General features: G+C 40.0%; 1 protein-coding gene across 1 annotated transcript in view; it reads right to left on the bottom strand.

Moving 5' to 3' along the window:
• Window positions 1-16,187, bottom strand: part of Adgrg6 (adhesion G protein-coupled receptor G6) — a 136,452-nt gene extending 120,265 nt beyond the window's left edge. Inside the window, exons 1-3 of the mRNA XM_051164634.1 lie at window positions 15,850-16,187; window positions 11,039-11,144; window positions 7,353-7,453 (exon numbers count right to left, since the gene is read on the bottom strand). Coding sequence (XP_051020591.1) covers window positions 7,353-7,452 — 100 coding nt within the window. The 5' untranslated portion in view covers window position 7,453; window positions 11,039-11,144; window positions 15,850-16,187. The remainder of the gene's footprint in view (window positions 1-7,352; window positions 7,454-11,038; window positions 11,145-15,849) is intronic.
• Window positions 16,188-16,422: the final 235 nt, after the last annotated feature.

Here is a 16,422-nt window from a genome sequence, read left to right as displayed (position 1 = left end):
GACCTTCTCCCAAACAACAGAATTCCAATTTACCATTCTCAAGAGATGAAATTAGGAGTCTAAATAGAGCACTAATACTTCCGTAGGGCCAGGAAGAAAGCAAGTGGCATACGCAATCTGACTAGGAGAATTGAAAAGGGTAGAAGCATAACACAAGGGTAAACACTCTGTAAAGGCCTAGCTCTGTCTTTCATTTAGCACCATTGCTGGAGCCAGTGGTAGCCCTGTGATCAGAGAAATCTCATTTTTCACCTTTAATTTTGCCCAGTAAGGCCACAACTCTTCAAAATTGTTATTCATACTCACTATATACAATTTCTGGACAGGTAGCCAAGAGATAAAAAAATAAAAGAGGGTAACACAGAAGAAATTAGACATGTACACAAAAGCAGGGGATAATGCAGGCTCGTGTTTGAAATGCTTTCCCTTTTCCGGATCTATGTTTTAGTTTAATGGTGGTCTTTCAAGTTTTAGTCAGGCAATGGATCTTCTGAAAAGGAAATTGTATACGTTATGAGCATATGCCTATTCTCATGGCCTGTCTAAAACCAAGACTAAAGAGGAGTGTGATCACATAGTTAATGAACAGGGCCTGATCATTTAAATGGGTTGGCTCATGCTCTCCACAGGCTTCTAGAGCAAATATCTTCTGGTTTTCTAAACTAGAGGCACCAGGCTTGAGGTTGAATGTGCTAGAGGATCCATGGCTTTGGATTCACAGTGGTTGAGTTTGTGAAGAAAGAGGTGGTTTTTTTTTTTTTTTTTATAGCAGGTCATTTCTAAACCACAAACTGATGAAGTTGATTGAATGACTATAAATCAAGATATCTTGACAGAAATACAAAATAAGTTGAAGTGTCTTCATAAAAAAATCCTTCAAATGATTAAAATAGCTTTAGGATATTTTTTAAAGCAAGGAAATGAGCTTCAAGTACAAACTCCCTATTGCATAGCTCCTATTGAGCTACGCCATTGGTCCCAGAGAGTGTGAAGGTTAAGGCTAGTCTGAACAAGCACAGACAAACCCATTTCGCAACTAACAGCCTTGCTTTCTTTCCAGGCGTTTAACTGTTGTAGTTCAATGGTGGGGAAGCATAGTTCTGTGACATCACCACTCATCATGGGAAGAGTATATTTTCTCATTTAACCACCCATGAGCTTCCTTTAAATTATATTTGCTTTGTATATTTGGGCTGTGATTTCTCTCTCTTTGGTTCTTTTCCATTTACTATTTTCCACATTCATTACTTACTGAGAGCCATAATATTATAGTCTCAACGAGAACAGTGTCAAAGCAAAGTCTAGAGTTTGCCAAGTTTAGTTTGTACAAGAAAGTTACCTGTCTGTCCAACTCTAGGTCTAGTTCAGTGTACCAAATGATACAGTAAAATTGAATGGGATGACGCATCAGAGGAAGTTCTAAAGTAAAGTAATTTTGTGTCTGCATACAGAAAACACTGCCCACATAACTCACACAGTTTACAGTAGGCCAGTGGGCTGAAGCTCCCAGCACCAAGGCTCCCAGCACTAGGTTCTCCCAGAGAGAGTTTCCCTCCTTTTCCAACTGATGAGAGAGGATGAGAACAACAAGTGGGTTTATTTTCTTGGTAAGCAGTTGTTGAGAGAGTTGTTTGGAGCTTGGAGCAGCATCTGCTGGGATTGAGATTTGCTCTTTAGGATAAACATCTTCCAAATGGCTGCTTTTCATCTACAGCCATACCATCCTGCACACGCCGATCTCCTCCAAATGACCACTTTTCAATCCTTAAGCCATCTTCTTTGTACTTTTAACCTTACTATTTCAAAGCATCATTTCAGTGTGTGTGTGTGTGTGTGTGTGTGTGTGTGTGTGTGTGTGTGTGTGTGTGTGTGTGTGTAGAATGTGCACACATGAGTGTGCATGCTTGTAGAGACTGGAGGTTGATGTCTGGTGTCTTGATCAATTGCTGTCCACCTTACTTTTTGATGAAGTGTCACCCACTAAACGTGGAGCTCACTGCTTTGGCTAGAATGACTGACCAGAAACACCCAAGGAATCCTCCTATCTCTGCCTCCCCAGGTCTGGTATTCTAGACAGGCCTCAATATTCATCTTTTACATGAGTTCTGGCCATCCAAACTCGACTTGTTGCTTTTGCATCAACAGAAACATAGGAAAGGACACTTGTAGATGTCCCCGAAAGATAGCAACAGCTTACTAGAGGCAGAACAAGCCCTGGACTATTTCCTGAATGGCTGGAGACTCGCCTGACTCTTAGTGTCTACATATCTCTGGGTATGATTTCTTGCTAAATAATGTCACTTGCAATGAGGTAGGAATGCTCAGACCTTGGAAGAGAGGACTCTATGTCAGCATCCTTTTTCTGTAATACCATCTATGTCATGTCAGTCTTATTGGAGACTCCATCATCCTAGTTATCCAGTTGTAGGAGACAATCCACTTCCATTCCATGTTTAATTAATTGACTTTGCAACCTTTCCTGCAGGATTTCTTATTTAATTTCATCAGATTCCACTTTCTAGGCTTTGTTTGTTCAGTCTCACTGGTTCTTTCCACCTGAGGCCTGAGATGGGAAACTGGTCCTTTCAGTCCTTTGCTTGAAAGCTTCTAAAAATAGCAAAGCCAGAGCAGCTTGCCATTGACCAACACATGAATACACTTCAACATATATATATATATATATATATATATATATATATATATATATATATATATCAGTGTCTGCAAAAAATATTGAGTCACTCTACATATACATTAAGACGAAAATAGCTTAAATGCTTGAAGATTTATAAGATGATCATTTCTCTGGACATTTTGGATCAAATCTTAAAATATGTACAGAGTCTATTTACGATAAATGCAGACTTCAGTGCAATAGATAGTAGATTAGAGTTGCTCATTCTATGATCATGAGAAAGATTCAAAGAACAACAGAAATCAAATATTTTGTCATTTGTCCAATCACTTGCCTTATGGAGCAGAAAGTACCCGGCATTTGGGGCCAAATTTACTTTCATAACTGCTTCCTCTTTCTGTAGTTGATGTCTCATGGATATCAGGACACCAACTTGCTGAGACCACTTATTTTCTGGGAAGATGGGAGGCTCCTCCCTCGGTGCTCATGACTCGGTCTGTCCATGTGGAAACTGACTTTTGGTTGCCTAGGAATTCATTGGCTTATGGCTGCTTGTTCCCCACTGTACTTGAAGCCATAATTTCTGCCTTCTTTTATATCATTACTTATCTTCAGAGTCAAAGAGTTCCATGCATAAAAATGCCTGAAACATTTCTAAGAATCTTCAAGTGAAAAAAGAGTGTCAGTTCAGTGACTCAGAAAATTAATCATTTGCCTAAACAGTCAGCCTGACCAGTTTTTTGGTGGGCTCTTTAAAAATTAAACAACAAAATTGATCAAGTTTTCTTTAAGTCAAGTAACTAATACATGCTCTTGGTAAAAAAAACAAAAATTTGGGCAGTGTCATATCTTAGGGAGTAAAGGCACTTCGTCCAGTCTTGCAACCTCAGTTCTACCCCCAAGGCTCACACAGTGGAAAGAGAGGGCGGATTCTCACAAGTTATTCTCTGTCCTTAGTTTGTCTTTCCCCCATCATATATAACAAAGAAAAAATTTAATTATTTTTTAATCTTTAAGTATACAAACCATCACTGTCTTCTCCTTGCCACAGAGATTACTCATTTTAAAAGCTTGGTGTGCTTCATTTAATCTTTTAAATTTTATTAATTTATTCAGATTACATCTCAACTGTTATCCCCTCACTTTTTTCTTCCCATCTCTCCCTCTTTCACCCTTTTCCCCTCCCCCTATGTCTGTAACAGAAGGGGACCTCTTTCCCCACCATATGGTCACAGCCTATCAAGTCCCATCCTGGTAGCCTGCTTATTCTTTCTCTGAGTGCCACCAGGCCTTCCCACTGAAGGGAAGTGGATTTCCTTTTTAATTATGTTTATGAAGCCATACAAACATACAGATACAAAATGTCCCGTTTCTATAATATGACCCATTAGAATGTGGGATAACTTCACTTTCCTCTATAATCTTATTTCTAATTGTGCATTCTTATCTCAGACAAGCCATTACAGTAAGCCAGTACGCATGGTTTTACATTATTAGTCTTAAGGACTCTGCAGAATTTCCTGGTAGGAATGTAAAATAACTCCACGTAAAATATCACCATCATCTTGCTGATGAACAATGAGCACTTTCCAATTTCTTGCTGATACAATAACACACTAACACACATCTCCACAGGTGCACTTTCTACATTTTTATAGACAGACACCCATATGTAGAAGTGGTATCCAAAGACAGTATATACCTTTTCAAGTTTTATGATGTGTTTCCCAATCACTTTCCTGAAAGGGAACGAATAGTGTTTTCTCAGCAGCTTCAATTCTGCTGCCAGATATTTTAAAAGTTGGTCGGCTCACGACAACAAGAGTAACTGTATTAAAGGTTTACAGCACTAAAAGGTTGAGAACCACCGTGGGAGAGGAACAATTACACAGACAAGAGCATAAAAAGGAGTGGGCCAATTCTTTGAGAGAACGCGGGGATTGAAGAAAGGGTTTGATGAGAAGGTAAAGTCAAACCATAGAGGTGTGTCTAAGAAACAGAGGGCTGAGAGAACCTAGAGAGGCTGATAAGGAAATAGAAATGGGACTTGGAGTAGGAATCGAGATTACTGTTTACACATGTAAAATCTGAGAGGTCCTATAAATCTAAGGGAGAAACACATCAGTAAACACATAGGAGACGCTAGGATCCATGACTGAAGATTAGGACTTAGGAGACATTGACATCAAAATGACATTAAAAGACCCCAGGATATGAGAAGGTCCAGTTGTATACAAAGGCATGAAGGGTTGGAATGTGCACATAAGAAACATGACAGCTAAGCTGTAAGTATTGTCTTCAAAAACAAACAGCATTGAGCTGACTTCTGCAAACGGCAACGATGAAAGTTAAGTTTGTCTCAAGTTATGATCAGAATTGTTTTAGACATCTTTGAGATCCCTTTAAGGATGTCACTGCTGAGTTAGTACACAAAGCAAAAATTTTATATCCGAATGTTCCTAATAACATCAGAAGTGTGTTTGTGTGTGTGAGGGGTGGGGGGGTTTCAGATGTTTGGGGGAGTTCAGACATATATGTATGAGGTTGTGGCACACTGAGTGAGAGAAGGCTAAAGAGAGAAATTGTATTTGATGTACTCTAAGGGTAAGGCAGTGGAGAGGTTTGTTAAAAGAATAGACACTTGGGGTCAGAGAGCCACTTCAAATGACCTTCTGATTGCGTTGGCTCCGATGTGCCTGCTAACAGCCTTCACACCCTTAGGCTTCTTGAGGCTCAGCTCCAGTGTCAGCCTGGTTAACTTATTTTAATTGACTTTAAAGTATATGTTTCATTTCACATAGTCAAAAGACAAAACTTCAGGAATGCACATACGTCAGTTAAAATGATGACATGTAAAATACAAAGGCCCAATTTGAGGTACGCTGGTTTGCAGAAATGTTGAAAGTTAACAAACGCATGACCTCACAGAAACGAAAGTAAACAAACCTAAACTCATTTTCGCCTCATAATTCATCTTACATCATCCAACTGGTTCTTGAAAAACCACTTTGAAGGTTAAGAAATAGTTCAGCACTATACATCACAGAAATTCCATCTACAGTTTGCTTTCAGATCTCCTTAAAGCACGTTCTTTTGGCAACAACTAAGGAACAGAAAGACTGACTTTACACAGATATTCTAAAGAACACACACACACACACACACACACACACACACACACACACAAACACAAATGCACCCAGACATTAGTTTTGTTTTGAAAACTTTAAAAAACATGCCAGGGATTTTCCAAGCAACTAGCTGAAAATGCTTGACCTAGAAAAAAAAAGTCTTTACATACAGAGAACAAATTGTGGATCTTGACTCATGAGTAAGCAATTTTGGTGAATAATCAAATTAAAAGATTCCTTAAAGGTATTATTTATAATAGCATACACAATAATTTGGAACTGGTTAATCCTCATTAAACCCTAAGTCGTATCACATAAAAATTAAGTAGTTACTTTCTTAGTCAACATCTTTGGCTCTATCTAATAGAAAATGTAATAAAGCGACTATAACAAGATAAAATAAAGAATTATACACAGTGAACTTAATAGAAAAGCATACAAGGTAACAATTTCCTTGAAAGTATTGTTCACATGGCACAGACTAGATGGTCTACTTATATAATTATTTGTAGAAAATGTAATTTTCAATATCTGAAAAAACCTAGTTCAAGGATTAGGGAACAGTTCAACAGTTCATTTACAAGATAATAAACATTTTAATTTAAAAATGTAAATAAAATGAACCTTTTCGTACCAGATAACATAAGGAAACTATAAGCTAAAATATATAATTTCAAATTCCCTCAGTGAAAATTGCAAAGTCCATATTGTAAAAATTTAATCAAGTCGGGATTAGTGAAATTGGCAAAGTCTGCGTTGTCCATAAGTGACTATATGAAAACTCGGCAGAAGTAAGTGCGGTATATTTATTCAGCAGAAGAAACAGCCAGTGTCTTTTCCCTGTCAGTTAAGTGGTTATCTCATCACTCAGTATAGATTAAATAAACAAATAAAATGAGAAGGAAGACAGCAAAGATTAAAAAAATAAACTCATTAGGAAACAAAACAATGATGGCAGTGATAGACTTCACACAGAACTAGAAGGTGGAGACCAGAGACCAAAGGAAAACATAGAACGGTGTGAAGTAAGGGGGATGGGACTGTAACTGATACAAGTTAAGATCATTTTCTCCACAAGAAAAACCCACAAACCCAACTAACCAGGGCTCATCGAAGTTCACAGAGACTGAACCAACAACAGGAGCCTGTATGGGCCTGACCTACACCTTCTGTATGTGCACTGTCATTGTGTAGCTTGGTCTTCTTGTGAGACTACTAACAATGGGAGTGGGTGCTGTCTCTGACTCTTCTGCCTGCTGTTGGGACCCTTTTACTTTTACTGGGTTGTCTTGTCCAGCCTTCATATGCGTGGAGCAGAGGTTCCTAGTCTTTACACAACTTGACATGTCATGTTTGGTTGATATCCCTGGGAGGGCTGCCTTTTTCTGAAGGGAATAGGAAGAGAGGTGGATTGGGGAGAGAGGAGGCTGTAGGGAAGGCCTGGGAGGAGAGGAGGGAGGAGAAGTTACAGTCAGGATGATTACATGTATGAGAGAAGAAAAGAAAGTTAAGATCATTTCAATAAGATGCACACTTCCTAAAGAGCTCATTGAAATCATCACTAATCCAGTTGTACAGAGTCCTACCTGAGAGAGGAATACACATAATACACAAAGCAAACAGGAGCAGAAGGGCACTTGGCTTCCACCTCCAATGGCAGCACCTCATTCCCCGTGTGTCAAACATCCTGCAATTAATGACAGAAAGTCATAGTCAGGACAGGGACCCTTGAGTAAGGCATTAGGACAAATAATGGAAAATATGGTTCCCAACAGGGACTGAATGTAGAAACATTTTTAGTTTTGTTTTCAAATAAAAAACTTAGTAATAAGGGATAGAACTCGGGACCTCAGGAGAGAGGAACAAGTGCTCTCAGCCACATTCCTAGAGGAGACTTAAAAGGCAGCGAGGACCACATCATTCACTTCAAGCAAAAGAGAAAGAAAGCAAAGGCTGGAGAGCTAGTCAAGTGCTTGCTGGGCAAGTCTAGAGTTCAGATCTCTAGTACCCATGTGAAAAGCCAGGCAGTTCCTGTAACCCCAACACTGAGAACTGGCCAATAAATGAGGACAGTGATTAAGAAGGACACAGGGCACTGATCTCTGGCTTCCATAGGCATCTGCATGCACATGTATGAACACACACATACACACACACACACACAAATTCATCCATTTTATTTGTTTAATGCTCCCTGTCTTTTATCTCCTGTCTGTCTCTTGCATGAGTCAGAATCTGTGTCTGCCTGAAGGCTGTCTTGTGAACCTATGTGCTCTTGTGTCTCTTTCTATCCCTGTGTATGTCTGTTTCAGTGTGTGTGTTTGTGTGTGTGTATGTGTGTGTGTGTAGTGTCTGTATGTCTAAGTATGAATGGTGTCTACCCCTATTGAATAGTATAGGAAGCATCATCACATTGGGAAGGTACTTTTGAGAAATCTTTAACAGAGTTTTAAAAGTGATTAAGTCATAGGCTCCAACTGATCCCAACTGATCCAGACAATAAAAACCACTGTTTAGCAACCAGTAGCCATAAAGGGTTGTATTCAACCTTTATGGTAGATTTCAGGAAGTTGCTTTCAACTTCCATATCTACTGCTTTCAGCAAATGATACACATACACTGTTTTGGGCTGAGGCATAAGGAAGTACATAATTTAGGATTTCAGCTACGCATTAGCTTAGGTTGTGAAAGCTAATTCCAAGGGAAATCCAAGGCAAATAAGGAAGGTTACTACTTTGTTCTCTCAAAGGCAGGCTAAACAAACAGGCTGAGTACACAGTAAGATAGTAGTCCTATCTTTTAAGTGACTCAAGGTGTCCTACTAAGTCTGTCTGTGAGGACCAGCAGAAGTGCCAGTAAATTACTAAGTAATGTTAGATGCAGGTAAAAATGTTCAATCTTTGTGGAGAGCAGGGCTATCTTTTCCCATTTTAAACTTACACTTATTTCTTGTGTGTTTTTGTATGCCTGTACATGTGTGCATATAGAAGTCAGAGAATAATTTCTGGAAGTTAGTTTTCTCCATCATGTGTGCTCTAGGGATCAAACTCTCAGGATATCAGACTTGGTATTCCAGGCCTGTACTGGGTAGGAATCCTATTTTGCTGGACCAGCAGTGTCACATCTAAATTGAAAAATGTATTTACTAAAGATTTCAACAGGATTGCATGTTATCACGACTCACAACAGATTTCATTGAGTCAGTGTGATTAAAAGAGGCAAGCCTGCGAAGGGTGCAACACGAGTACAGGCCATTTGTTCACAGGGGCCACAAGAGGACTGGTACTGAGGGGAGGCAAGGACAGGTACGCTAAAACAATAGAAGGAAATCACCAGATTTTAAAATACCCAGAGAGACAGTAAAGTTCCAATTACCACCAGAGAGTAACAAGACATTTTCTTAAAGTCTACGTTCATGAGCAAGGTGTGTAACACTACATTGGAAGCCAAGAAAACACTCAAGTGAGAAAATATACATGAAAGGATTTCTGTACTTGCCTTAAGAATACGTTTTGAATCATTAATTTTACTTTGAGAGACAAAAAACATGTCTGACTTTGCTATCTTAGACCTGTGCAATCCCAAAATTTTATTTGACCTGTTGCGTCTATGTGTCATCTGTAAAGTTAGGAACAGTGTGCTGTTCCTATCTTCAAAACAAGATGATGGCTTCAAAAGTTGGAGCTGGTACTTCACAAGCGTTCTATAAATAACAGCTGTTATTAAAAATACTGTCATGAACGACATGCCAATGTGAATGTTTGTTCTATCTGCTGTATAATAAAAGGAAGACACTTAAACAATAACATATGGCAGGCTTAATCTCTTATGCCAATATCCATTAAATGACTCTAGGGTCACTTCTAGGGTCACTTGGGAATAAAATAAACTAATTTATGTCTGCTATGAATGGGTGAATTTTATGTAGTGCCTGAAGTTCACAGCACAGTCTTGCACACCACATTCTAGAAGTTCCAGCTACAGACAGCTGCCCTTTTGGAATTTCTAAACTAAGACAAGATTAAGAACTGAAGAAGATTTTTTTTTTTTTTTTGGTGTGGAAGACATGTTTGCATATATATTCTGTCTAATATGTTTGAAGCTAAAAGCAGCCACCAATTAAGAGGAATGTGGTTGAGTAAGTAAAACTACTTAGGATAACAAATCTGGACTCTAGAGTGGCCAGGGTGTATGTCCTGTTCCTCTGTTAACCATATGATTTGGGGGAACAGGCACTTTGAACTGTGTGCCTTGCTGCATTCCTGTAAATGGACTCCTGCTGCCCAGAGAGAGAACTTTTACCTCTAGCTCAGTTAGCAGGGGCTTTTTACAAAAGGCAGTTACATACTTTGTCTCAGAGAAAGGTCACTTATTTGGGAGAATGAGCCTGTTTCCTATTGATGTTACAGGAATGAGGTGTTCCCCATTCATGCTGGGGATGAATTAATTGATTGTGATTCTAAAACAAAGCAACAATTACATAGTCAAAGAAATTTAGGGACCGGGAAATCCAAAAGATGATGAGTAGCTTAACATTTTCACAGAAGAAAAAACTGGGGTCCAGCAAAATGAAAAAGAACAAACAGAGCTGGCTGCCAGCCTCTCTAAGAGACTTACACCAACCTTACATCTTCTTCCTTTCTGTGGCATATGGTAACTCTCATCCATCAATACGTGAGCAGTGTCCCCTCACGTAGGTTCATACACACCCTCACACAGGGTACTAGACACTGTTTATTTTCCATGCAACTTCTTCTTTGCTATAAAAGGTTCTGACATTAGGAACTCTACAACTGACCCATGAGTTGTTTTACCAAAGCTGACTGCAATCCTATCGAGCAAGAGCTGCAAGTGGAGAGCAGGGCTTGATACATTCCAGGACTCAAGGCTCCATCACTTTAGACACAAAAGGAGCCAGGATAGAGTAAGCACTTGTAACTGAACATAAACCATATGACAAGCCAACTTTCATCTACTTTACTGTTTACGGAAGAACAGAAACAAATAAATTGAGAATAGAACAGGGGAGGGAGAGGACTATGGGTCTTCTCAGGGAATCACTTAGCAAGGACATATCTCTGAAATTTAAATAACTTTCTCAGAAGAGTGGAAAATCCCAAGCAGGGTTACTGAGGTTCTACACAGGGACTTCCAGTCTGTACAGTTTCAATAATGGTCTCAGAGTTTGACCAAAGAGAACAGAAATATTTTTTTCAAAGATTTACTTTTATTGGCGTGTCATTGCATGTATATGCCAGGTGCATGAGAATACCTGTGGAGGTCAGAAGAGGTTGTGTATTGGATGCCCAGGAACTGGAGTTACAGGTGGTTTTGAGCCAGATGATGTGGATGATGGAATCAAATCCGACCCTGGTCATCTGAAATGATAGCAAGTGCTCTTAACCACTGAGCCATCTCTCCAGCCCCCAGAAACACATTTTAAAGGAAAATGAATTCATAGCCATATATAACTTGAAACGTCTTTTTCTTTATTCAGACAAACTTATCATTTCACAGGTGAGAAAATAAGAGATTAAATGACTGTGCAGCTTTCAAGATCAGTGGTAAGCCTCAGTCCTTTAGTGTCCCCTAGCTTTCAAATCAGCTGTCCTTTGTGAGGACCAGTTTACTTCTACTTCAACCTTATGTCAAATCAATAGGCTATAAGTATGATATGCTCAAGCTCATTTTGGAAAGCTTTGGGGAAAATACATTTCATAGGAATTTTTTTTTCCAATAGAGATGGTGCACATGACTTTATCCAAAAGTGAGCAAAAGATTTTCAAAAATCTACCACTTCCAATCACTTCCAGTGGTTTACCCAAAGTCACAATTATAAGTGAGATTAGTAAAGACATTTTGAAATTAATAGAGAAATTGAGAAGATATTAATTCTATTAATACCAATAGTCAGAATTCACTTCCTCAACTATATCCTTACCATGTTTCTATGGCAAATCTTTTCATAAAGGGGTTTGGGAGTGGCAGAGAACACCTTGAGATTCTACCAGGATAGAAAGAACAGTAATTTAACATACTCAAGCCTGCACATAATAGCATTTCTTCTTTCGGTGAAAGCTCATGTTCCTGAGACTAAGCAATGGATAAAGAAGAGAAAGTGATATCCTATCACTAAAGTGAGACCCTCTCATTAAGTTGGCTTCACCTCCCACCACTGATGAAGGCTCACTATTCAGGTCTTCACAAAGCTTGCCTTATTTGAACAAGAATATGCACGATTTAATCGTACCATAAAGTCAACTTAATAAGTTATACAAATGCATACACACATACAGAGAGAGAGAGAGAGAGAGAGAGAAAGAGAGAGAGAGAGGAGGGAGACACACACAGGCACAAACACTTGAGTGCATACACATACAGGCACTGAAAAAACTGGGAGAATGGCTGTAATTTGTCAACATATTACAGTTTATTTTGCTCTATAATTGTATAAAATATTCTTAATGAAAAATTAGCCATAGGATATTGTCATATTCTTTTTTACAATTTCGATAGAATCTACAATTATCTTAATATTTTTCAATGAAAAAAATAAATCGCTAAGTTTTGATGTGTGCAACTTAATTTCAGAAGGTTCTGAAAAAGACAAAATTGGGGCTGGAGAGATGGCTCAGAGGTTGAGAACACTGACTGTTCTTCCAAAGGTCATGAGTTCAATTCTCAGCAACCACATGGTGGTTCACAACCATCTCTTCTGGCCTGCAGGCAGAATGCTATAAATATAATAAATAAATAAATCTTTCAAAAAAAAAGAAAAGAAAAACACAAAATTATAGGGTAAGGGTGTGCAGAGAATGATCAAACATGTGATGCTTGATAATTTTTATAATACATAACTAATGTTTATACTATATGACTTTAGGAAAAGGGTTGCTAGGCTGTTCTTGGTATTTTTTAAGAATATATATACTATGTATATGTTAAATGTGTGTGTGTGCTTGTATTTGTGTATGTCTATGTGTGTGTGAAAGCAGCTGTGTGTATGTGCCTTTTGAGACCAGAAGAGGGTGTTGGGGAAGGGGGGGAGCTATAGTCATAGGCAATTGTGAGCCACATATTCAGCTGAAGGCTAGGAACTGAACTAACCTCTCAAGAGCAGCAAGGCTTGTCACTGCTAGGCCATCTCTCCAGATCCCTTTGTATTTTTCTTTTTATTCTTTAAACTTCTTGTAGATTTACAATTATTTAAAAAATAAAATTAAAAAACCCCTTAAATTCCCTCATAATATGCCCTGGGGCACATTAGTGCTGAAACCCTTGTGGGTTTGTGACACCTGTGTGGGTAAGTGGTATTGCTTTGATCACTGTCAGCTGACGGAAGTGTCTCTCTTGGATTTCCTTTATTTGGATTGGCAGGATCGAGTCATATACATACTTTCTATTACAGTATAAATATTTTTTCTTTCTGATTGTGTTTTTTAAATCAAGTCTACCATAAACATGTAAGCGTTCGCTGTATTTGCTGCCTTTTAAATCATCTTGAAAGGGATTCCAAAGAATTCCACTCCAAGTAAATGGAAAGTTAAGATGATCTGTAGGTAGCCACATTTGTTATACTGGAGATTTTCATTCGACTTTGTACCTCCTTTAAATGTCATTTCCCCCAAGCGTATACATCATAATGTCAGCTAGCTTTGATAAGGTAGTTATGTCATTCAAGTAGGCATGGATATATATGTCTTGCCACAATTATTACACACACTTTCTGTTCCACCTAAGCAGTAGATAGTCGCTAGAAAGTTCTTCTTTCATCAGAAATGTAAATTCTATTTAATATGTAGACAGTTAAAAACATGATTGGGTCTAAAGACATTATCATCAGTTTATTTTTAATATATAAATGAAATTTCTCTCAAATCATTATTTGTAGAAATCAGAGTGACACTTCACTTAAGCAGTAACAGCTATGAGCTTCTGTTTTTTCCCACAAGCCAGCAGACAATAGCCTCATTGACCACTCACATTGGAAAGACACAATGTCGTGTAACTTATGGAACAGTATTTTCATGCAGCATGAGACCAACAAAAGCTGGCCTTGCTGAATCTACTGAATTTCTCAGAGAATGAAAACTCCTAAATATATTTATAAAATCTTTACCTTCAAACCGTCTGCTTAACAATATACAAGTTTGTTCTCCATAAGGAAGACATAGCCAAGACATTTAAGTAGCCTGTGTATTTTTATTTGCTGCAATTAAAATCTGAAAAATACAATTTCTGTTTCCCATTTTAGCATTTTCAACAACATAATAGAAATATTTACCTTCATCAGATTGGCATTATCTCCTTGTATTCTAACTCGCCCAATGGCTGAAATGAGTCAACCATCTCAAACCATTGCACAGAAAATATACATAACCACCTTGAAACCCATGGAAGAAAATCCCACTAGAAGAATTAGGTAAAGAAATTTAAACCAAGTGGAAAATCTTTAGATGACTGCTTACTCGTGATTCAACCTGAGAAGACATAAATTTAATCACACTAAATTCAAATGGATTAGGTAACTTAATTGCGTTATCAAGAAAGTTTTCCCATCACCCATTGATCAACTTCATATCCTTTATTTTTAAAACGTGTGTGTGTGTGTGTGTGTGTGTGTGTGTGTGTTGTGCTTTCAATACCATGAGCTCTCAGTACCCAGGGAGGCTGAAAGAAAGCTGCCTAAATATCTCCTGTGAAAAGCCAGGGTATGTTTTCAAGGAAAAACTGAAGTTGGAAACAAACTTAACAGTCCTTCCAAACCTGCATAGGAGAAGGAGTCTTATGTTAGACGGCTGGCTGTATCCCAAAACCAATGCTTACAAGTTATCCCTTCGTCCATTCCACTGCCATAAGCAAAACTGTAAGACTCACAGGTGTGGCATTACTTCACATGGAGTTTTAATAAAAAAAAAAAATAAGTGGTATTTATTACACAGCACAGTGCTGAGATCAGAGCTGCAGAGTGGAGGGTGTGGCTGGGGTTCTCTGTTCCATCTCTCACCTTTTAAAAAAATGTTTAGGGATGCAGCATAGGGGGAAGAAGACGCAAGACCGTAGGTGCTAACCTAAAAGAGGAAACTGAAGCAGAAATAAGAAAGGATGGAGTAAGCGGAGTGGAGGGAAGTATCAATTTTCTATAACTCCTCAACAGCTTAGTGGAAGTGAGTTTAAAAGTCTGTCAAGTTGTCTGCCCAAGAATAAATAAAACAGCAAAGGAAAAAAAAATTACACGCTGTGAGAAAAAGTAACTCCTAAGCTGGCCACAAAGGTAAGTGTGGTCCTTCAGAAAACCATTGTCCAGTGGGGAAGGCCAGGCTGGGTGGTGCGCGAGGCCGTCCTCTCACCAGGTTTCTCAGAGAAGCAATTCCATCCAAGCCAAATCTTGTAGCTGTTTTTGACCCACTCGTTCTCTCCCCTATGCTTGCTGCTTGTAGTTTTACAGAAAGCCCCCATCATGTTCCTCAATTATTTTAATCTGCGTAGTGCGTTGAGAACCTTTTTCTGGGTTCTTCAAAGAAACAGAAACGGGGCAGGGGGCTTTCAACTGAATAAAAAATGCTATTTAAATATCTAAGGGATCTAAGAACGACTTCTACAAGCAAAGATGACAGCTGAAAGCCGAAGTCTTTCTCGGTTAGTAGTACCTTCCCAGGCCCCAGGTGTTGGTCCTGGGAGCGCTGGCTTGGCAGCACCAAAGCCCTGCGACAGCTGCACTGTCAGTTACTCCTTGTTTAATTTGAATCAAAACCACGTTTACCTCATACTTTAAGCCCTGACGTTCTTACTCTGCTTTACACTTCCCCAAACTGAAGTTTACCTCTCTCTAAGGGAAAAGGGGTTAGAGAAAAACACACACACACACACACACACACACACACACACACACACACACACACACACACACACACACACACACACATGCCCAAGCTCCGTTTGGCAAAACTCTGTCCCCGGGGCCTCAAGGAGGCACGCTAAAACCTCTGTACAGCAGTCGGTATCTTTCAGGGAAGCTTTGAGCTTTAGGGGAGAAAGGGACAGATGGAGGTGTGAAGGGCTCCGAACTGGGAAGCGACTTACGTGCTGGCATTACCGCGCAGAGATCCCCAGAGGCCACAGGCTCATCATCCAGCGCTCTTCTGTTCTGCAGCCCGAGAGCTCCACCGACAGGGACCGGGACGGACGGGACCGCGCCCCGCAGGACCCTTCGTCACGCCCTTTCTGGAGAGTTCATAGGGTTTCCCGGCAGCTGCTCCTCGCCTGCGCGCGGGGCGGCGCAAGGTGGACCCCGGGGGCGCGCCGCGGAGTTCAAGAGCTGGTCCCGCGCGCAGGGGCGCGGTCTGACGGCGGCAGGTTCCGCCCGAAGGAGAACTTTCCAAGTAGTTGGGGCGAAGGGCTCCAGCGAGCCGCTCGGGGAGCGATCCTGTCCGGACGGGCAGGAAGTCTGCGACCCGCAGTGTCCAGAGCCTGCGGCGCGGCACCGGCCTCGGTTTCCCCTGCGGCTCAGGTGTGGCTCCGCGCGCCCCGGGGGCGGCCCAGGGCTCTAGACAATCGGAGGCTGGGTTGAGGACAGTCAGCTGCCCCACCCAGAGCCGGCCACCGAAGGACTGAGGGAAACGGAGAAGTCGCTACCACGCGGGGCGGGACCCGGCG

This window comes from Acomys russatus, chromosome 21, assembly GCF_903995435.1.
Source record: "Acomys russatus chromosome 21, mAcoRus1.1, whole genome shotgun sequence".
NCBI lineage: Eukaryota > Metazoa > Chordata > Mammalia > Rodentia > Muridae > Acomys > Acomys russatus.
Note: the sequence above shows the minus strand (reverse complement) of the source record. Positions and strands in the feature narration are given on the sequence as shown.